This window comes from Carettochelys insculpta, chromosome 21 (genome assembly GCF_033958435.1).
Source record: "Carettochelys insculpta isolate YL-2023 chromosome 21, ASM3395843v1, whole genome shotgun sequence".
Classification (NCBI taxonomy): Eukaryota; Metazoa; Chordata; order Testudines; family Carettochelyidae; genus Carettochelys; species Carettochelys insculpta.
The window spans coordinates 1,339,225-1,361,651 of record NC_134157.1 but is presented as its reverse complement, the minus strand read 5'-3'; the positions used below and the strand labels follow the sequence as shown (position 1 = coordinate 1,361,651).

Genomic DNA, 22,427 nt, shown 5'->3' with positions numbered 1-22,427 from the left:
AGGGAAGGGAGGTGCTGGACGATGCGGGTGCCCCCAGGCGGAGGGAAGGGGGGTGCTGGACGATGCGGATGCCCCAGGCGGAGGGAAGGGAGGTGCTGGGCGATGCGGGTGCCCCAGGCGGAGGGAAGGGGGGTGTTGGACGATGCGGGTGCCCCAGGCGGAGGGAAGGGGGGTGCTGGGCGATGCGGGTGCCCCAGGCGGAGGGAAGGGGGGTGTTGGACGATGCGGGTGCCCCCAGGCGGAGGGAAGGGGGGTGTTGGACGATGCGGGTGCCCCCAGGCGGAGGGAAGGGGGGTGCTGGGCGATGCGGGTGCCCCCAGGCGGAGGGAAGGGGGGTGCTGGACGATGCGGGTGCCCCCAGGCGGAGGGAAGGGGGGTGCTGGGCGATGCGGGTGCCCCAGGCGGAGGGAAGGGGGGTGTTGGACGATGCGGGTGCCCCCAGGCGGAGGGAAGGGGGGTGCTGGACGATGCGGATGCCCCAGGCGGAGGGAAGGGAGGTGCTGGACGATGCGGGTGCCCCAGGTGGAGGGAAGGGGGGTGCTGGGCGATGCGGGTGCCCCAGGCGGAGGGAAGGGGGGTGCTGGGCGATGCGGGTGCTGGACGATGTGGGTGCCCCAGGCAGAGGGAAGGGGGGTGCTGGGCGATGCGGGTGCCCCAGGCGGAGGGAAGGGGGGTGCTGGGCGATGCGGGTGCCCCCAGGCGGAGGGAAGGGAGGTGCTGGGCGATGCGGGTGCCCCCAGGCGGAGGGAAGGGGGGTGCTGGGCGATGCGGGTGCCCCCAGGCGGAGGGAAGGGGGGTGCTGGGCGATGCGGGTGCCCCAGGCGGAGGGAAGGGGGGTGCTGGGCGATGCGGGTGCCCCAGGCGGAAGGAAGGGGGGTGCTGGGCGATGCGGGTGCCCCCAGGCGGAGGGAAGGGGGGTGCTGGGCGATGCGGGTGCTCCCAGGCGGAGGGAAGGGGGGTGCTGGGCGATGCGGGTGCCCCAGGCGGAGGGAAGGGGGGTGCTGGGCGATGCGGGTGCCCCAGGCGGAGGGGAACACTGGAAATAATGGCCAGGCACAACCCTGTTCTCCCTTCGGCGGTGCGCCAGGTGCACTGGTGCCGGTGTCTGTGCTGGCAGCTGGACGTGGCTGCGAGCTGCAGGCCTCTGTTTCCCTGCAGGAGGAGAAGATTTATGTTCAGCACCGAATTGTCGAGAACAAGGCCCTGGTGTGGGACCTGCTGAGCCGCTGCAACGCTCATGTCTACTTGGCAGGGTGAGTATCTGGCTGCTGGGGATGCAGCTCTGCCCTGGCACAGCAGGGTGCTGAAGCTGGGCTCAGATTACATCGGGGCACCGTCACCCCTCCCACGAGCAGAGCCTCCGGTAGGGGCAGGGGACAGGCGACTGCTTCCCTAGCCTGCAGAGTGAGGCCCTGCTGAGCTAAGGGCTGCGCTCCCTTCCATGTGGGCCACGTGGTGAGGCCCTAGCAGAGCCAACAGGGCGCATCCTGCCATGGGCACAGCCACTAATTCCAGAGCTGGCCGGCTCTCAGGGAGAGGGGCAGGCCGGTTCAGTTGCTGGGAGCAGACAGTTGGCATTAGCCAACCTGCACACTTCTCCCTGTGTGAGTGCGGAGCCCTTTGGGATCCCTGGGGAAAGCCAGAGCCCCACAGAACCCCCAGGTGTCTCTCGCAAAGAAGTGCAAAACTACTGGCCTCATAGGAGAGCCAATCCAATTCAAAGTGTCCGCACCACAGCCAGGTGCACTCGTGAGCCTGGTTGCTGGCTCAGCGTTGTACAGCTGCCTTGGGACACCCCTGGAGTTCTCTGCACAGCTACAGAAATGCGTGTCCACCTCTGTAATATGACTGGGTTTCTGGGCACAGCTAAGGAGATCAACCCAGAGCATCTTTGCTTGAAACTGGGCCACTTACACCCCAGGCTGGGATTTTCTTCTCACTAAGGCAAATCCAACCAGCCACACAAGACTTCTGCCAGACCCACTGGCCAGCCAGAAGCCACACAGCCCACAGATTTCCCAGCTGCTCTACCAGCCCAGCCCAACAGCCCCAAACTTAGGTGAGAGGTTATTAAACCTGTTTCACCAACACTACACAGGTTCTTCTGGGCCCCAAAGGCTTCAGCCACAGTCCCCGGTCAATGTATACTTGGATCTTACCCAAATCATCATGCTTATCCGTCCTTCAGATCAAAAAATCGAAAGGGGTGTTAACAAAGAAAGAAAGAACAGGGTGAGAAAGAAGAACTTTAAAGCGATACTTTACATGCATCAGTTGCAGTGATTGATGCAGCAGGCGATGTTCTATGCTGCTTTTTGAAAGTCTCTGAAAGTCCATCCCATAAGGGTACGGTGCCAGGTCACATGGGCTTAGTCACTGGAGAATTGAAGATCAGGTGAGCTGGAGTCAGCACTGAACGTGGAACAGGAACGGGAACCAAGATGGACACTGCTAGGCCCATTTTATAGTTTTTTTTCTGTGGAGGGAAAAAGCCCTTTCTCCTTCCCATCAGGCACTGGAGAATCAGAATCACTGACTCAGGCAGCCTGCTGTGGCTCTCTGCCATTGGCTGTTGAGCTAGCCAGCTCACCCCAGACTATATCCATAATCAAAACAAGAAAGCAGTCAAGTAGCACTTTAAAGACTAACAGAATAATTTATTAGATGAGCTTTCGTGGTACAGACCCACTTCTTCAGGCCAGAGCCATATCAGATCTAATTCTTGACTCCACCCCTCCTTTTGCCTCTACTGTCTGATTTGTTCACCTTGATATTTTTTTCTGATTTGTCCACCTTGATTTTTTTTGGGTTCTCTGTGCCTTAAATATTGAGTCTGTTCTGGTCTGGCTATGGTCTGAAGAAGTGGGTCTGTCCCACGAAAGCTCACCTAATAAACTATTTTGTTAGTCTTTAAAGTGCTACTTGACTGCTTTTTGTTTTGATAGTATATAGACTAGCACGGCTTCCTCTCTGTTACATATACGTAATATGTGGAATGGATGTCTGGGCATCTGATTTCCATCCCCTTGCTTAGCCCAAAGTCACCTGATGCAGGTGGGTTACTGTGGCCCATCACCATCGGATGCCTTCCAGGAGAGACGTCCCACATTCCTGAGGTGCGTATTGGCTGTCTGAGCCTTTGTTCAGTCCGTTATCCTGGCTGGGGTTGCAATCACACCTCCGATTGTGAATTTTAGCACTAACACATTGGTAATACAGCTACAGAGCTAAAATCTATAACTTTACCTACGAACATGGCACAGACATATAAGGAGCATACGTAGATTCAGTATCGGAGGGGTACCCTTCGTTGCTGATATAGATTCAGGGCATCCTCAGCTTTCATTAGGCACCTCTTGTGGCATTCCTGGCACAATATTTGGTGCCAGTAGATACACTGGGCACATAAAATGGTGACCAGTAGATGCACTGCCGGCTCTGCCCCCACTCAGTTCCTTCTCGCTGCACTGTCAGTTGCTGGAGCTCTCTCTCTTGCTCATCGCTGGTAGCCTGAGTAGATGGTGCAAACAGTGTTAATTAGTCGTAAAGAGTTCTAGTTACATGTAATTTGGTGTTATCAAAGCTTCTGGGGGTCCCCTTCAAACCCCTCACTTCTTGTTCCCTACTGTTTCTAAGTTACAAAACAGCATTCTTGGTGGTCATCACCTCGGCCAGGAGGGTGTCTGAACTGCAGGCCCTGACAGTGGACCCACTCTGTACGGTGTTGCACAAGGACAAGGTCAGGCTGAGACCCCTCAGGAGTTCTTACCAAAGGGAATCTCTTCTTTCTATGTCAGTCTGGATATTTCTCTGCCGCTTTTTACCTGAAGCCTCTCCTAGGGAACAGAGTTTATGTACCTTGGACATTCAAAGGGCTTTGACCTGCTACCCAGACAGGACCAAACCCTTTAGGAAGTCACACCAGCTGTTCTGGCAGTGGCAGGCAGAATGAAGGGCCCCTCAGTCTCCTCCCAGCAGATCTCTTCCTGGTTAGTGACCTGCATTAAAGAATGTTACACGCTGGCAGGGGTTCCCTCTCCCCGGATCAGGGTTCGCTCTACCAGAGCGCACACATCTTCTGCGGTGCATTTAGCCCATGTTCCTATCTGCAGGGCAGCCACCTGGTCCTCGAGTCGTACGTGTACGGCCCGTTACACACTGACAGCACCTAAGGGAGGGCAGCCCCAGCTGTGACTCCCTGCCTTCCTGCCACCCCTGGCTGTGTGTCTGAGCACTGCAGTGACCATCACCCTACTCCATGGTGCCTGGCAGTCCCCAGGTAGCTGCCCCACTGGTACATAGTCCTCAATTGGAGGGCCAGCAGAGAACCCTGTTGAGACATACCCAGGATACAATCTAGACCCGTGAGTAGCTGAGCCTTCCTACCCTCTAATTTGGGCTGCTGCTGCTGCAGCCTCTGCCCGGGACTGCTCACAAACAGGCTCCAGCAGGAAAGTCATTGTAGCCTGCCTGTCACACCCCGGCTGTGACCAGCCTGAATTACATGACAGGGTGACCTTGGGACTTTGTCACTTCCTTCCTCACTACCCAGCCTCTCCTGCACAAGACAAGCTGAGAGGGGCCATCGTTTTATTCATAGCAGTGCTGAGCAGCACCAGTCGTGCTCCCCAAGCGTTCCAGTTCAAACACTGCATTAGACAGAACAAGTTTTCTCACTATGAAGAAACAGATTTTAAGTGGATACAAGTAATGAGGCATCAGAAATGGTTACAAGGAAAACAACAACAAAAGGCAGCTAACGCCTAACGTAACCGACTCCACTCTCAGCTCTCACTGGCCAAACTTTATAAGCCAGGGCCCTTTCTTCTGAGCAGTGGCTGCTCCCGTTCTTCCTGCTGGGGCAGCGAATCCATGCACAGAGAGCGAGCAAGCGAGCGCAGAGGAGGAAGTCCGTTGTGTGCCGTCCCCTTCTCTTCATGGTCCTGTGCTCCCTGTGAGAGGCGCACCCACTGGGAAGCACAGGACGGGCAGTCCATGTGGACAGGGGTCCTACACAGCTTCTCTGAGAAGATGTGGGGTTTTCACCCTTGCCCAATTCCCTGCCAAGGGATGGCCACTTCCCAGGCAGTGGCCTAGTGACCTTGTTTACACCTGGCTGAGGCGCCTGGAACTGGCCTGACCACTCCCTGGGCCTGGAGGCCGTGTGAGCAACATCTCCAAGAGGAATCTTCTAGCTCCACAATGTGTTGCCACATACTTGTTACCAGCCAGTAGCGAGAAGCAAATGAGGAGTTTTCGAATGACCCCTTGCAGGGCAGCTTGTGCACACAGGTTGCCCCCAGAGTGCACTTGGGAATATCGATCGTCACACCTGTCACCACCCATTCTGACCTGGAGAACACAGGCCCTAGGATTGCCCTGAGTTACCTCCCGTTTGAACCAGCCACAGACTTTTAGAAGACCCTCCAACCTGCATTTAAAAGGGGTTGAACCAGCTTCACTGATCACCAGTTTGGTAGAGCTGCACAGGCCTAGATTCAGCATGGTGCGAGATACAAGACAAATGGCAGGGTCTGACACGCTACAGCCCGAAGAAGTGGATTCATGGACTGTAAATGGAGGTGTCTCAAAGCCAGCAAAGGACCTTGGCAAGTATTGCCCCTGCAGAAAGGACTGTTCCCACCATGGGCGATGGACCTCTGGGTAAGTCCAGGAAACAGCTGCAGTTCTAGACAGTGACATGAGTCTTTTACGTTCCCTCCTGATGCCCTTCTTGCTAACTCATCGCTCTGCCTTTGCAGGGTGGCATGGCTCACCCAGCTCGCAGGGCGACTGCTTCAGAGTAAGGGCGCACGTTACCACCACCACGTGCTACCCCTGAGTCAGTGCGCTGCCCCAAGGGGCTTCCCTGAATCTCTGCCCCCATGGACATTCTGCTTAAGACCTGCGAGTCTGTATCCCCTCTCTGGATGACCGACTCATTCAAGGTAGAATGTCTCCGAGGCCGAGAGCACCCCCCACCGCGGTGTAGTGGAGAGCAGTGGGCTGCAAGAAGGTGGCAGGGCAGAGTGAAGTAGACTGTTGGGTCACTCCAGCTCCACCCACTGCAGTGAGTGCTGGGGGGGAATCCCTGCTCCTGCCCCGCTCCAGACTCCCCAGTATATGCCTGGCTCGTATTGCTTGGGGGAGGGGGCTTTGGCCAGAGGGCAGAGCATGAGCAGTCCTTGAGAGAAGGAGGGGGGCAGTGCAGTTGGGAAGCACTGGGAGGGTTGTCCCAGGCCCCATGCTTCCCTGCGTGTGGCGCTCCAGAGGCCTTTCAGCTTGAATGGTGGTCAGAAAATGGGTGCAGGCCCCAAGGCTGGTAAGAAGTTTGCCAAAATCCATGCAAGTGCCTAACCACAGCCACGTGAATTTATAGGTAGGCGCCTGCCAAACTCACAGCCATGCTGAATGTGTCATGGACGGGGAAGTCTGGTAATCTCTAGTGAAATGTGGCTTTTCTGTGCTTTTACATCACACTGTACAGATTTCATGGGGGTGGCCAACATTTCTCAAACTGGAGGTCTTGATCCAAACAAGAGTTGCAGGGGGATCAGAAGATTATTTTAAGAGGGTCAGGGTATTGCCACCCTTACTTCTGCACTGCCTGCAGAGGTGGGCAACTGGAGAGCAGTGGTTGTAACGTTGGCCAGGTGCCCAGTTCTAAAGGTGTTAGCAGCACAGGTGTAATGGTGGCAATACCACAGCAGGCCATCCTTCCGCACAGCTGCTGGCACTAGCTCTGCCTTCAGTGCTGGGTTCCTGGCCAGCAGGTGCTGCTCTCCAGGGCCGTGTCTACACTAGCCCCAAACTTCGAAATGGCTATGCAAATGGCCATTTCGAAGTTTACTAATGAAGCGCTGAAATGCATATTCAGCGCTTCATTAGCATGCAGGTGGCCGCGGCACTTCGAAATTGACGCGGCACGCCGCCGCGCGGCTCGTCCTCATGGGGCTCTTTTTCGAAAGGACCCCGCCTACTTCGAAGTCCCCTTATTCCCATGAGCTGATGGGAATAAGGGGACTTCGAAGTAGGTGGGGTCCTTTCAAAAAGCAGCCCTGTTGGGATGAGCCACGCGGCGGCGTGCCGCGTCAATTTCGAAGTGCGGCGGCCACCTGCATGCTAATGAAGCGCTGAATATGCATTTCAGCGCTTCATTAGTAAACTTTGAAATGGCCATTTGCGTGGCCATTTCGAAGTCTGGGGCTAGTGTAGACATAGCCCAGCTGTCCAGCTCTGAAGGCAATGCTGCTGCCAGGAGCTGCGCAGAAGTTAGGGTACTAGTACCACAGCCCCCACACAAATCCCTTTTGGGTCAGGAACTCTATAATTACAACACTGAAATTTAAAATTTAAATATCTCAAAATAATTCAATTTACCATTTTTGCCTTTATGCCTGTGCAGTTGACCAAAATGAACCACAAATTTGGTAGGGCCTATTTATACGGGCAGCCCTGGACTCAAAAAAGCCAAAGCTTGCCTGCTATCCTGTCCCTCTTTTGCACACAACGGATGGTGTGTGGCAGGCAGCTCTGGATACATGGGTCTCATATTCCACCACCAGTTGCTAAGTAGCAATGGGTATCTCTCACCTAACGAAAGTCCTTGGTGATCAGAATTCCTTAGTCCCACAAAAGCTCATCACCGAATAAATCATCTTGTTAGTCTTTAAAGTGCTACATTTGTGCTGCTTTGTTTTGTTGGAGTACAGCCTAACCCAGCGACTTCTCGGGTCCTTGGTGATCAAAATCACTGTCCAAGCAACATGTGTATGCAGGCGTATGATACTACTTGGAAAAACCCTAACAAGCCCCCGGGCCCCCTTAAGGCCACTGTGCTGCAATGAAAGGGGCAGGGCGTTGTGCTGTTGTTAGTGAGGCGCATGACTGAAGCGGGCCGTATCCTTCCTTTGGAGTGCTTGAGCTCATAGCTGAGCTGTGAGACAGTGGCCCTGATTGCCGGGGAGCACCCCAGCTGCTTTGGGAGCCCCATGAGTTGTTTTGAGCTGTGTATCCAAGGAAGCCTCCCACCCCAGGCCTCCTGCAGTGCAAAGCAGGGCAGGCTGCCCCGGTGTGCTGAGGAGTCTAGTGCCCAGGAACTCCTGCTCCGTGACCCATGCCTCAGCTGAGTACCCTTAGCTGTGTACTCCCTGCTGGGTCCCTTGTCTGGCACGCACATCCACTGCAGGTTGCTCTGGGCCCCTTGTTCCAGCGACATCCCATGGGCAGCGTGCGGTGGTGCACGGGTGCAGCCCTGCTGGGAGTAGCCACCACGTGGCTGCAGCGAGGTGTGCTCACGGCAGGGCTGAGGAAGGACTCGAGTGTAGCTATGGTGGCGTGCCCTGGTGCTAGCGAGGACAGGTGCCCTACCCTGCCATGCCACCTGGGAGAGAAGGGCACTAACAGCTGAAACCGGCCCCCTTCAGCAGCTCTGCAGCAGTCTCCGCTGCCTGAGCCGAGAGGGGTAGCCCCAGGGAGAGAGCTTCGCCAGCAAAGGGTGCCCATCGCAAAAGCCCTGTCCTGGCCTGAGCAGAGCTCGGGCAGCATTGGTGTGGGCAGCCTGACCTGTGTTCTGCTCTGCAGTCACAGCTGAGCCTTTCTCCCTTCTAGAAATGCTAAGCAGATGCCAGCCGCTGTTGCAGAAGCCCTTCAGTGCGTGTTCCAGCTGGAAGGGGGCCTGTCCGCCTCAGAAGCTGAGGAGTATCTCACGGCCTTGGGAAGATCCCATCGCTTCCAGATGGAAACCTGGTCATGAGCCCGGGACTGCCTGCTTCTGGCTAGGGCCCTGCCCAGCCCAGGGCTTGTAGCTGTGGGGAAGTGTCTGGGCGCCAATAAACCTGCCAGCACTTTGCCTCAGCCTCACGCTTCAGTCTGAGGATGCGCAGCTGACAGTTGGTGACAGGGTGTCGGCCCCAGCGCACAGCTCACTTTTAGTCTCACTTCCGGCCACGTTCCTTCTTGTTTTGGTTTTATTGTTATTTACCAGACTTGTGCAGCGCTGGGGTCCCTGCTGTGTTCCTTCGTCAACTTCTGTTGCCTGGGCCTCTCTTTTTTGGCAGCCTTGCCCACACAGGATAGGCCAAATCCGCTGGGCTCAAACCCTGCTGGACCTGGCACCGACCTGTCCCCATCTGAGCCTCCATACCTCAGAGAGCCTCACATCCCTCTAAGAGCAAGGGCTGCTCCAGCTGCAAGAGCAGTTCCAGGGAGCTCAGGGAACATGGATCGAAGCTGCTCTTTATGGAGCATTCCCTGAAATTTGAGGGAGTGAGGAGTCTGATTTCCTCTCCCGCTGTCCCGTATGTCGAGGTAGCTGCTTGGAGAGCACACTAGTGACTGAAGAGCCCAGGGTGCAGCTTCCAAGCTTCAGGGGAGGAAAAACTCCCATTCACCAGAAAGAGAGACCCCAAAGAAGGACAGTGTTACCTCTAAGGCCAGGGATGAGGGGACCTGACTTCCTGTTGTGGGGGCTGTAGAGGATTCTCCCTGCCATGGGACTAAGACGCCAGCACCTACCAAAAAAAAAAAAAAGTCCCAACGCACCCTGTCCTCTAGCAAGCAGCCTTGGGATCAGCGTCCTCCAGTAAAGGGTCAGCTCAAAGAAATCCTCTTTGACGTGTCATCTTCCCCAGATCCCAGCCACAGACAGCATGTAGACTGTTCATCCATGCCATCTCTGGGCTTCCCCTGAGGAACAGCGTCCAAGTTCTCAGTTACCAATTAAGCTCTCCTGTGAGGCTCGCTGAGTTGTGGAAGAACCCAAAACCCCCTTGCAGAGGGTATCAACAAGGAGTGCTTGCTGTTACAAACAGCCCTTCCTTCAGCCAGTCCCCCATTATTCCATGAAGAATCAACCACCAATACCAGCGTGGGAACCAGTACCAACCCATTAGCTCTCCTTCTTGAGATAGGAGGTGACACCACTTGGGACTGGACATTTCTGCCCAGAACCCCATCACTTTCCCATTCCCACCTCCCTCTCTAGAGGCATACTCCTAGGAGGGGACCCCAAGAACCAGCCAATGTCTTAACCATCAGCTTTGGTAGGCCCTCCGAGGGGTGCCGCTCCTTCCCCCGTGCTCCACCCCAGTGGGCCCCTCATGGGGGTTGATTGTAGAGGTGCTGTCATGCAAGATGACCCATCAAGATCAGCAGCGGCTGGTATCTCAGGTTCCCCCATCTCGCCAAACAGCAGTCATGGCATGAAGCAGAGAGCTGAAGACCCAGAGGTCAAGTCTAAGGAGATGGTCAGGCCATGTGGCCTGCCGTGGAGGAAGAGTGAGAGCTGTAGTGGGTCTGTCACGCTCAGCCCTGACAACGGGGGGCTGGGGTGGTGGCAAGGGAGGCAACTGGGGTGGGGGGCAGGAGCTCGGGGCTGCTTTGAAATGCTGCAGGAGCGTCACGGAGCCACTCCAGCCAGCTTCTGGGGCCGGGGACGTGCAGCACCGTGCTCCTGGCAGCACTGAGGGCTGACCGTTCTTGGACCTGCCCCTTCAGCCCAAGGCTTCACCTTCCAGGAGTGCGAAGCCGGATGCCCCACACCTGGACCAAGGGCCGTGGTGGCTGTTGGACTCCCTGGGCAATGTGGAAGGGATTTCTCTAGGGAGCGTTCCACAATGGGGGCAGAGCACTGACCCAGTGGATCTGCAGTAGCTGATGGCAGCACAGTGTTTTGCGATGTGACTTGCAGCAGTACAATGCAGTGTGGACAAGCTCACAAGCAGGGGTGCTGCCCAGCTGTCGGAGCCTGCGTGGGCCACCGAAAAGGACAGGCCAAGGCAGATGGCAAATCCCATCAGTGGGACGTTGGCGTAACTTGAGTGAGAATAAACGAGTCCCCTGAGGTACGTAAGCCCCACTAGTGTTAAGTGCCAGTGTGTGTCACAGTACAGCAGTGCCTCGGGTTACGTGAGGGTTGTGTTCCCACGCACCCTCGCATAACTTGTATGTTGTGTGAGTCAGGGGCGGCTTTTTCCTGGGCGGAACACACATTCTGCAGCCGGGGAAGCAGCAGGGGCACCTGGAGCTCCTTTTGGAAGGTGAGTCCTGGGGTTTGGCGGGGGTTGGGGAGGGTTAAGCCTGGTGCTGGGTTGGGGGGTCAGGGGGGCTAAACCTGAGGTGGTTTACGGCTGCAGGGGTCGGGGGGTGGAGTTGAGCTGGAGTTGCATGTGGGGGGTGTGGTTGAACCGGGATGGGTGGGGGTTGAGCTAGAGCCATGCGCAAGGGTGGTGAGCGGGAGCCGTGCATGGGGGGGTGAGTCGGGCCACAGGGGGTTTGAACGGGGGCTGGGGTTGAGCTGGAGCAGCGCGTGGGAGGGGGGGTGTTCAACTCGGGCTGGGGGGGTTGAACCGGAGCCGCGTGTGAGGGGTGGTGAGCTGGAGACACAGCAAGATGCAGGGGTGGGAGTGAGCTGGAGCCGTATGCAGGGGGTGAGCACGGCTGGGTGGGGTTGAGCTGGGGCTGCGCGATCTTGAGTTGTGCTTAACTCGCATTAATGGGAGTAAAGCGCAACTCGAAATCGCACATTTCAAGGATTTACTCTATAACCAATGTGGTTTTTCTCTAGCCCTACTGAGAGGCCTAGAGCTCTTCTGCAGCCAGAATAAAGAGCAGCTGCTGTTAATTGTGAAGCTACAGGTCACACACTCTCATTCCATCTGCATTTCAGTGCAATAGCGTGACATCGGGCTGGTAAGAAGCAGCCCACATCCTAATGCCGCCCGCTGTTACCAGACAAAGAAACAGATCTTGAGATGGGTAAAGAAACCTTAGTCACCAGCATTTCGTCTGGCAAGCAACGACTTCGCAAGAGCCGAGGTTGTGGAATCCCCACTGTATGATGATTGTTCTCACTTGTCTACTGTTTTCTGTATGATCTCTGCCTGGGTTGTAATTGTTCCCCTCTGCTGTATAATTAATTTTGCTAGGTGTAAATCACTGAAGGTGGTGGGTTCTGATTGGTCTGGTAATTCTGCACCATGTTATGGTTGGTTAGTAAAATTATACCAAAATAATTGGTCAAGGTCTAGCTAAGCAGGACTCGAGTTTCATTACTTAAACTGGGGTTCAAGAAGGAGAAAGCAGGAAGGGAAGAAGAAGGAACACCTTTAGGAAAAAACCTGGGAGGACTCACTGCCAGACCCTGAGGTGCAGCAACCAGCATCCAGAGAGTCTGTCCAAGAGGGGAAGGCTGCCTGCCGGCCTTAGCAGGATTGGTGAGCATGACACTGTGGCTGTGGCCACACTTGGGCCCCCTCTGCCGAGAGGAATAAGAGGATTTTGAAAAGGACCCCCGTGTAGCCGCGCCACGAGCATTCGAAAGTGGCGCTTTGGAAGCGCGGCGGCCAGAAGCGTCCTAATGCTAATGAGGTGCTGAACATTCAATTCAGCACCTCATTAGTAATCTTCAAAATGGCCATTTGCACGGCCATTCTGAAGTTTTGGCCAAGTGTGGCCACAGCCTGTGTGCTTAGCAGGTATCGTGCTTTAGTTACAACTAGCAATAAATAGAGAATAAGAACATTACTGTGTAAGGCTTTTTCAGTGGCACAGAACCTGCAGGGAATTATGCCCTGAGCCCTAGGAATAGGGTAAGGGTGGGCGTTTAAATTAACAGGGTCATGCCTTGAGCCCTGCGCATTGGGTGAAGGTGTGTGTGTCCCTGAAGTGTGGAAGGGATAAAGAAATTTGTGTAGGAAACATGGCCTGCACTAGGTTGGCAGGGAGCTTCTCCCATCACTTGCAGGGGCTGCAGAGCTCTCTCCTGGGCTTAGAGTGGCTACAGTTCACAGCTTACAGCTGCCTCCATGCAGCTGGTCCACAATAATCTCTAGCGTAGTTGTGCCCTTGCAACCACGTTCCCAAAGAGCAATGGATTTGCTCACTTCTCAGCAGGGAAGCTGAGCACAATCCCCAACCCAACATCGGGGCTACTCAGAGTAATTTGGGGTAACAGCGTGTCCATGCACCACATGGAATGCTAAGGAGCCAGATCCCAGCCCTTATGGACAGTGAATAAAGATGGGATTGATACCTGTCCCACCACCCAGACAGCTCAGTGCCACATCCGTGGAGACTGCAAAACACAAGAGCAGAGACCTGGAGCAGCATCTTCAGCAAGGCTGAGAGTGGGAGCTCAGCAATTCTGTTCCTTGGGAGATTTGTACGCAGTGGCCCAGGATATTAGCCAGGTCTGCTGGTGAGCCTACTCAGTACTCACTCGGTACGACCAAACCCTGCCGAGCTTCTCCCAGACTCTGTCTGTCGCACAAATTGTGAGACAGGAACGATTGCTACTACGACTGTCACAAGGGGGTTTGGGATGTGTCTTGGCATGATGCAAAGCTTGTGGAGGACCCCCCCCCCCAGCCCCTCCACTGCAACTGTCCATTCCATCAGGGCTCAGTCCAGCTCCGTAGCCCTTCTTACGAACATACCCATCACAGGGCCATCACCTGCTTGTCTGCCCATGGATTTCCCGAGCACTGTGTCTTCACTGCTTTGAGGGGGCTGCAGTCTCCTGAGATCATCTCCTTAGCTCCCTCCATATGGAGGCAATGGTCAGGAATTTCCTGATATGGAACCCCCATGCGGACCGTGACTCAGAGACGGGAAAGTTACTTCAGCTGTGCAGGACCCTGAATACTTCAAGATGTTTTGTCCCTATGGGTGCTCCACTACCCATCCTGCTGCTCTGCTTCCATGTCCTGCCTCTGGGCTTCCTGGCTGTAGCCATTCCTCTCCCTTTGGGGCATTAGTGGGTCCACCCCTCTCTATATACTTGAGCTGGAGCATGAGGACATGTTGAGCACAGGTGTGGACTCGCAGGCCCTGCTGACAGCCGTTTGAGAGTGCTCTGGTACACACGCCTCCTTACGGATCCATTGAGACAAACCTCCAAGGACTCAGTTATGGTAAAGGCAAGTAACTGCTTCTTCTCCAGTCCAAACCTCACGAAGGGCCCGCAGTAAGGGGAGGCTGTGCCAGCAGGGGGCTGGACAGGCAGGGAGCGGTGTGACTGGGGAAGGGGGTTTCCTGCAAACACACCTTCCTGTCACTCACAGGGTGGGTTTGGGCTTTCTCTGCTGTGTACGCCTCTGTCCGCGACCCCAGCCCTTTGCTGGCTATGACCCATTGCCTGGCTCCATGTGCTTCTGGTGCCCGTGTCTCTGTCCCTCCCACTTGGCTCTCTGGAATTCTTAGCCACCCTGTAAACAATAATTAGTTCCCTGGACCAGGCTGGGAGCTTGTCTCCGCTGCCCCAGGCCAGGGCGAGCCTGTTCTCTGGCAGGAGGGGGGAGTGAATGAAGAGGTCAGCCCCTGTGGGCTCTCACCCAGTCACAGCCATCCCCACTCCAGGGCTGCACCTGTCTGCACTAGGCCTGCTTTGTGTACAGGGGCTGGAGGACATGAGGCAGTGGCTGTCTCTGCTCCCAGGGCCCTTTCAAATAGCCCACGGAAGAGCGGGTGCTAAAAAGGGCTGGGGGCTCCCGTGTCCTGCTGGGGCCAAAAACGGGAGCCTCCCTTCACAGCTGCTCAGGCCTCGGTGTGTCTGTACTGGCCAAGGGGTGACTCAGGGACTGCCCCTGTCACACGGATACCGGCCCCTGAAGCAATCAGCCCTTGCTCTGTTGCAATGGGTCTCTCTGCCACAGCAGCGGCTGGGCCGGTGGATGCTGGACAGCGGGCTCTCCTGAGGGCACTCGTGGGCCGGCGCAGGCCCCGGGGGAGGTGCTGGCTCTGCCAGCAGGAAGAACCAGCCTAGCCCCGTGCCTAAGGCGGGTTAGCGCCAGGGCGGCCTGGGGCCACGATGCGCCGGGGCGCTGCAGAAGGGGAAGGCCGGGCCGGGCCACGCGCGGGGGGTGGCAGCGGGACAGGCAGACCCCGGCACTCCCCAGCCCGGGGAGGGGAGAAGCCGCGGACGCCGGGCTGGGGGGGCGCTGGTGCCCCCAGTGCGGCCCCACGGGCGGGGCATGCTCCGGAGAAGGGCAGCGGCGCGGCTCGGAGTTGCCAAACCAGCCGGGCGGCCAGGCTGGCCCCGGGCCAGGGTGGGGGCGGCCGAGCTGGGGACGCGGGGCGGCGGCTACCCGGTCCCGCCTGCCCGGGGCGGGCCGCCCTCCCCGGCGCCTGGCACAGGACGGGCCGGTGACCGGCACAGCTGCTGCGGATCGGCCCCGGGGATGGCAGCCGCCGTGCTGCGGGCAGAGCCGCCCCGCGGGCCCAGCCCCGCGCCGCCTGCGGAGATCCCCGCGGAGAGCCGGGCCGCGCCGGAGGCCTCGGACGCGGAGGGCGCCCGGGAGCCCCCCCTGAAGCAGCGCCAAGCGCCCGCCGCCTGCGCCGCCCCTAGCGCGCCTCCGCCGGCGGGGCCCCTCCCGGGCCCGGCCCCAGCCCCAGCCCCAGCGCCCCCCGGGCCCGGCCCCGGCCCCGGCCCCGGCGAGGAGGAGTGCCCGATCTGCACGGAGCCCTACGACGGCCACGGGCACAAGCCGACCCCGCTCAACTGCGGCCACGTGCTGTGCGGCGGCTGCGTGCGCGCCATCATGGACACGGCGGGCGCCGCCGAGATCGGCCGCGTGCGCTGCCCCCTGTGCCGCCAGAAGACGCCCATGCTGGAGTGGGAGATCTGCCGGCTGCAGGAGGAGCTGCTGCTGCTGCACGCCCAGCCCGCGCCGGCCCCGCCGCTGGCCCCGCCCGGGCCGCCCGCCCTGCCCCCGCGCCGGCCGGGGCTGCTGGGGGCCTTGGAGCACCGCTTCCAGGTGCGCTTCCGCACCAGCCGCGTGTTCGGCTGCCTGCCCTGCGTGCGCTACCCGCCCTGCCTGCTGCGGGGCCTGGGCGGCCTGGAGCGCCGCTGCCGCTGCTGCTACCTGCTGGCGCTGGCGCTGCTGCTGGCGGCCGAGACGCTCAGCCTCCTGCTCGTCTTCCTGCCCGTCGTGCTGCTGGTGCTGCTCTTCCTCATCCTGAACACGTAGCCTCCGCCGCCGCCAGGCCAGCCCGGGGAGGGGGCTGGGGGAGGCCAGCCTGGGGACTCCCGCGCCAGGCCCGAAGAAGCCCGCCAGGCTCTGGCTGCCCCTGGGGCTCTGGCAAAGCCCTTCCGTAGCCGGGCCCTGGGCACTCCATGCCAGCGCCGTGTGTGGGGAGGGGGCAGAGATCTCTGCTCACCAAAGGGCTGGGACCTGAGCTCAGGCAGGTGGTGCAGAGCTCGGACAAACCCAGAGCAGTGGGCCTTGGAACAGCCAGTCCCAGACTGTGCCCGGGGACAAGCAGCAGGACTGTGCTCCCACTGCCTGGCCACGTCCTTGGTGCCAGAGGGGCAGAGGTGGGAGTAGCCAAGGCCACTGTGCTCGCCTTGAGCGGGGCCCAACACGCAGGGGGTCAGCTGGCCCCAACTGACTTCACAAGGGCAGCGTGTTTAGTGCTTCCTGCAGCCCTGCCAGCCACAGACCCCTCTGCCCAAGCAGCACCCCCAAGCTGTGTGATGCTGCAAGGCAGAGCAGCGTGCAGCTCCGCAGGCTTGTTCCATCAGCTCCTGCTGCATGGGACTGGCTGTACTGCAGGGCACCTCTCCCCTGCAGCAGGCAGAGGGGCCTTGCCCCAGCAAGCCATGCGACCCAGTTGCCCTTGGCAGGGGGGCTTTCTCATGCTCATGTGTGACCCAGCTCCCTCCCCTAGCACCAGCTGTGGCCACCAGTGCCAAACCTCAGATCACCTGTGCGGGGCTGGGAAGCTCTGCTGAGCCAGACCCTTTCCTGGAAGCTGCGTGTGCTGGGAGCATCCTGTGTTCTGATGAGCTGCTGCTGATTTCCTTGGCTAAAAGTTGGTTAAACAGTTTGCGGCAATTGATGGCATAATCCAACCCCCATCCCATACCTCTGCGGTGGCGGTGGCACCTAGCAAACAGAAGGGCCTGGTAGTGCAGAGCCCGACCCGGGGCAGCTCTGCCTGGCTCCCAGGAGCTGTCTGTGACTCACTGGTCTCATGCTCTGCACCTGGCTACCCCCAGCTGTCCTTCCAGCCGCTGCTTGTCCTTTCCGCTCAGAGATAAGGGAGCTGGCACTGCTTGGTTTTCCCCCAAGGGCATGGTAAAGTCAGAGGTGGGTGTGAGTGGAGCTGGGGCCGGTGCCACTTCCAGAGACTGGGAAAGTGAGTTCAGCTTTCTGTCCCCTGCACAGGAACCTCCCCAGGGCCCCCACTCAGAACTTCTGTGTCGTGCTCCGGCCCACCTAGCTGCCACCTGGGGCTGCACACCCCTTGGGCCCTGGTTACATTGGATCTAGGGCTCCAACTTCACGCAAGCAGAGAGCAGTGCCCTGGCACGGCTGGCCTCGCTGAGAGCAGCTGAGGTGCACAGAGGATTGGCTCTCCCTGCTGCATGGGGCTGGCCAGGGTCCCTGCACAGGGCACGGCTGGGAGGACAGCAGCCCACTGCTCAGGAACGTGAAACTGGTTAGTGAGTGCAGCAAGCGGACACTTAAGGGAGGGGGTGTCGGTCTGGGGGAGAGGAGTTCCTGGGTGCTCCCAGGTGGAGGATAGAGGGGGCCTTTGCTCCCATCCAGTCTGACCTGCTGTGTGACCTAGGCCCCTGCCTCTGGCCCAGCCCGCCTGCTGGAGCCAGAGTGCAGCATGACACGCTCGCCATCTGTGCCAGCCCTGGGGCTGGGCAGAGCAGTGCTGTTCCCACCAGTGCATGTGGCCAGGGACAGAGGTGCCTTGGTGCAGCCTGCTCTGTGATATGTGCCTTCTGCCCAGGCCAGCTGCCTCCCTCCAGGGGCTGTTTCCAGGTCTCAGTGCGGGGCCTCGCCCAGCCCTTGGACGCATGCCCTGGGGAGAGGTGCTCAGGAGTTCGGCCCAGCTCTCAGCCAGTTGTTCCAGGGGTTACTGCTCTGAAAAATCAGAGGCGTCTTTCCTCCGAGGAAGGGGTCGTGTCTGTGCCGCTCCCGTCTCCCCCGGCATGCCCCTAGAGCCGCAGTGGACGCCTTGAGGTCTACGCTCCAGAGGTCAGCCCTAGCAGCATCCCCATGCTCCTGCCCCCTCGGCCCCCAGTCTGTGCTGCAGAAACCCTGCTCCCTGGGGCCCACAAGCACTGGCAGACTCTGGCCCATCTGGGAGCTTTGTGTGCCGGCCTGCAGAGGCGAATCAGACATTCCCTGCAGCCGAGCCCCAGGCTCCAGCCAGGCAGGCTGGAAAAGCACAGGAGTTTGTCCTGAGGAGGAAGAGCCCCTCTAGCCCATGTGTGGCCATGTCGCTGGTCCCTCTCCTCTGCAGCGCGTGACCAAAGCACAGGAGGGGCAGCGCTCTCGTGGCTGAGCAGGTGCTCCTCAGAAAAGGGGGTGCCTGTGGATTCCTGTGCTGAAGGATCTGCCCCTGGGCTTTGGTTTATAAATACAGGGGCCAATTGATCAAGAGAGTCCAGCCCTGGGGCTTCATTTCACAGCAGAGACAAGCAGCTGGGGTTCATAAGAACAGCCACCCTGCATCAAACCAAAGCTCCATCAGGCCCAGTGTCCTGTCTTCTGACGAGTATCAGAGGGGAGCCGAGTTAGTCTGTATCTTCAAAAACAGCAAGAAGTCCTGTGGCACCTCATAGACTAACAGATATTTTGGAGCACAAGCTTTTGTGGGCAAAGACCTGCTTCGTCAGAAAGCCCATACTCCAAAATATCTGTTAGTCTGTAAGGTGCCACAGGACTTCTCATTGTCTTCTGATGGTGGCCAATGCCTGGTGCCCCAGAGGGAATGAACAGAACAGGGAGTCATCAAGTAATTTCTTCCCCTGTCCCCATTTCTAGCCTCTGACAAACGGAGGCCAGGGACAGCAGCCCTGCCCAGCCTGGCTGATAGCTATTGATAGACCTGTCCTCCATGAATTTATCTAGTTCTTCTTTGAAACTTGTTAAAGTCCTGGTCTTCACAACCCCCGATGGCAAGGAGTGCCACAGGTTCGCTGTGTGTGTTCTGTGAAGAAATACTTCCTTTTGTTTGTTTTAAAACTGCTGCCTATTAATGTCATTGGTGACCCCTTGTGTTATGGGAACAAGTAAATAACTTTTCCTCGTTCACTTCTTCCACACCACTCATCATTTGATAGACCCCCACCCCTTGTCCGCTTAGTTGTGTCTTTTCCACGAGGAAAAGTTTTACTGATCTCTCTTCTGGACATCCATCCCAAGCCCCTAGTCGTTTTTGTTGCCCTTTTCTGAACTTTTTCCAATGCCAAGTTATTTTTTAGAGATGAGGGACTACCTGCACACAGTGTTAAAGATGTGGGCGCACCACAGATTTATACAGTCAATGTGTTATTTTCTCTTATTCTCTATCCCTTCAGTGTCCCTGTTCTCAGCAGACTGGTTGCACAGCACTGCCAAGCTGTGACCTGTGGACCCAGTGAGCTGGTTTTAAACAGCGCTTTAAGCTGCCACCCTCATATGCCGCCAGGTTCGGCACCTCCCTAACCCCACGTCCACGCCACAGCCATTATGCTAGTAACCCACTTGATTGATGGGCAAAGTCCACAGGCTCTTGGGTGCTACAGGGATCTTTAGCTTAGGTACAAGGAGCATTGTTGCGGAGTGAATGAAGAAGCCAAAACAACACCCCCTGGGTGGGATAGTAGCCGCACAAAGGGAGCCAAAGAAAACAGTTACGATATTAAATCTACCTTAAATCTGATTACTAATGTTAGGGCTCACAAGCTGTACCTGATCTCCCCAGGCCATCTCAAGGAGGTTCTACCGAGAGAGAGAGAGCTCACTGCTCTGTGGAGCTTGCACTGATGGGGTTCCCTGATGGTGAGGGTAGCTGGGGCTGAGCCGCCAGAACCATCAGCGAGGAGCAGGTGATGCCCCAGTGGAACTGGTGCAGAGGCTGGATCCAGGCCTCAGAACACTTGACTTGGCAGGAGCAGGGCCTTGGGAGGGAAAAGCCAATTGTTCAAGCAGGTTTGCCAATGGGCAAATGGCCGGGTCAAAGGGGCAGTTCTGTTCAGGCTACCACACAACAGCAGCTGCTCAGTCCCGGCTCTGGGAGGGGTTCCCTGGAGGGAGCTCACAAGGCAGTTAGGCAGTTCCAGTATTTCAGGCACCGCTAGGGGATTTCTTACGACAATTGCTCTGATAGTTACTGCTCCCGGCGCCCAGCAGGAGAAGCAGAGACGTCCCGCCAGGCAGTGCCCCCTGCTTTGTGTGTCCCAGAACTCAGTGCAATTTGTGCTTCCATGGAGCTGCCTTCTCTCCTATCTCCGAGGTAGATGCGGCTGGGGGTGGTTCCTTAGTCACCCACGCTGGTGGGATGCAGGCATGCCCGCTCCTGCCGGTGTCAGCGCTTTGTCTTGTTCGAGCTGAGGCCCCAGGGGGCGTGGGGGTGTCGTCCATTAGTGATGCCCTGGTTCCCCAGAACACAGCTGGTAGGTAACATGGGAAATTCCTGTTTGGCCACAAAACCGGAGAAGTGGCTGCTCCATTGACAGCTGCTGCTGTTCCACTCCTGGCCAGGGCCTCGCCTACCTCTCCCAGGCCCACTCCCTGGGCTGCTGCTTGGGGAAGCTAAGTCCTATGTGCCATTCTACCCTGGGCACAGAGGCCAGTCCCAGTGCACCTCCGTGCCAGGACTCCTGCTGGGGCACTCAGGAGAGGAAGCTACTCAGCTCTGCTGGCCCTGTCTTGCTGTGCACTGCCCCTGGTCACCAGCTTCGCGGGGGGCTCTCTCCACAGCTGCCCCGTGCTGGTGGGGGATGCCCACCCTACCAGCTCCCAGCAGGCTGCAGCAGCCCCCGCCTGGCAAGTTGAGTCCGAGGGGATTAAGAGGGCACAAAGGGCTGGAACACACGTGCACAGACACGTGCACACGTGAACACACAATACTGGCAGCTGCACCCCACAAGGGTGCACAAGTAGCTCGGAGCAGCCTGCAATGACTACTGGTCCCAGCGTGCAGCGGTGCTTAGTGCCCTTACCTGAAGCGTTGCATGGTGGGACATGTAGTTTCCCGAGCCTCTTTCAGGCATCAGCTGCTCTGGTACTCCAGCGCCACGAGGTGGGACTGGCGATGCCTGTTACTGGGCCAGCCCCTGCTGGGGAGGGACAAGTTTTCAAGGCCCATGGACCTCGTCTGCCAACCGGGGCGGCCGCCTGGACTCCTGGCCCTGCTGCCCAGTGCAGCTCCCCACCTCTGCTCCATCTCCTTGCCTGAGACCCTCCCCTGGAGCAACGTGAGCCAGGGGTGACTGGGGGGCTTCGCGTGACGCAGCATCGTGCCGCACACTCCCTGTGCACTGCAGGCGGGGACGCCGGCAAAGACCCCCCCAGAGAAGACAAGCCTTAGCTTCGACCCAAGGCCCCACCCTTCCGCCCTCAGCCCCACTGCTCTTCCCCCGGGCCCCAGCCTGATCCTTCCTGACCACCGCGCCGCGACCCCAGCCCTCCCTGGCAGTGGGGTGCACAGGCAGTTTTGGGAAGGCGATGCCGTACCTTCCCTTGCCTACGTTACCTGCCACCCGTGCCAGTGGTCCCCCTGTGCACACCCCACTCAGTGCCGAGCAGGGAGCTTTGCCAAGAACCCAGCCTCTCATGCAGCTCAGAGCACCTGCACCCTGCCGGCCCATCGGGGACAGAGCTGGACCAAGCAGCTTCCACAGCACCGGTTCCAGAGCTGTCTGGCGTGCGCGGCCCTAGGCAGCAGTCACTCCCCCCAGCTGCTCCTAGACCGAGTTGGCCGGTGCCCATCTATAGCAGTGACTGCTCCTTAGCAGCTTGGCTCTCTTAATTGGATTTGCCCGTTTCTGTGGCTGATGTCCCTGCACACAGGCTCCAGCTCCGGGAAGCGGCACTGGCTGCTGGGGGGGCTGGGCTGGGCAGGGCCGTTTCAGCAGGAGGGGTTTTGTCTTTGCAGTGCTGTTCCCTAGTTACTGGCCCTTTGGCCTGCAGTGGGAGCAGAGCAGGGGTCTGCAGCTCGATTCTGCAGGCCAATCTGCTGTGTGACGGGGTCCAAGGAGCCCAGGGCCCTTGGCAGATGCCAGGCAGTGCCTAGCTGATGCAGTCAACTGGCTCCTGATCCCTGGTCTGCCCCACCAGCCCGCCACAGTCCCTGCTGCTAGGTGGGCCAGGCAGCCTGCTGAGCCAGCACTAGGGCTGCCAACTTCCTAATCATGCTACACCCAACACCACTGCCCCCTCCATCTCCCAGGCCTTGCTCCTGCCCCGTCCCTTCTCTGTGGTCCCACCCCACCACTCCAACCCCCCCCCCCCCCGCTGATCACGCCCCCCACTCTTGCTGGGCTGGGGCAGGGCTGGGGGGTGGGAGGCTGTGGAGTGAGTGGGGTGGGACCGCAGAGGGGTGTGTGCTCCAATGGGTTTTGGGGCGCTGGAGGGGGCTCCAGGCTGAGTCAAGAGGTTTGGGGTGTGAGAGGGGTGGGCTCTGGAGTGGGGCCAGGGATG

At 58.4% G+C, this 22,427-nt stretch overlaps 2 protein-coding genes across 4 annotated transcripts in view; both read left to right on the top strand.

The window, feature by feature from the left end:
* NDOR1 (NADPH dependent diflavin oxidoreductase 1) overlaps positions 1-10,334 on the top strand; it is a 33,069-nt gene extending 22,735 nt beyond the window's left edge. For 2 of the 3 annotated variants that reach the window (XM_075015442.1, XM_075015441.1), the window contains exons 14-15: positions 1,159-1,253; positions 8,611-10,334. In XM_075015442.1, coding sequence (XP_074871543.1) covers positions 1,159-1,253; positions 8,611-8,755 — 240 coding nt within the window. In that variant the 3' untranslated portion in view covers positions 8,756-10,334. The remainder of the gene's footprint in view (positions 1-1,158; positions 1,254-8,610) is intronic. The other variant, XM_075015443.1, reaches the window with a different exon arrangement.
* A 4,736-nt stretch (positions 10,335-15,070) lies between these two features.
* LOC142023921 (ring finger protein-like) lies at positions 15,071-19,170 on the top strand. The gene has a single exon (XM_075015372.1). The coding sequence runs from the start codon at positions 15,180-15,182 to the stop codon at positions 15,966-15,968; it is 789 nt and encodes a 262-aa protein (XP_074871473.1). The 5' UTR covers positions 15,071-15,179; the 3' UTR covers positions 15,969-19,170.
* Positions 19,171-22,427: the final 3,257 nt, after the last annotated feature.

Coding starts and splice junctions, on each gene's coding strand:
- LOC142023921 (XM_075015372.1), top strand. CDS start 15,180: ATGGCAGCCGCCGTGCTGCGGGCAGAGCCGCCCCGCGGGCCCAGCCCC.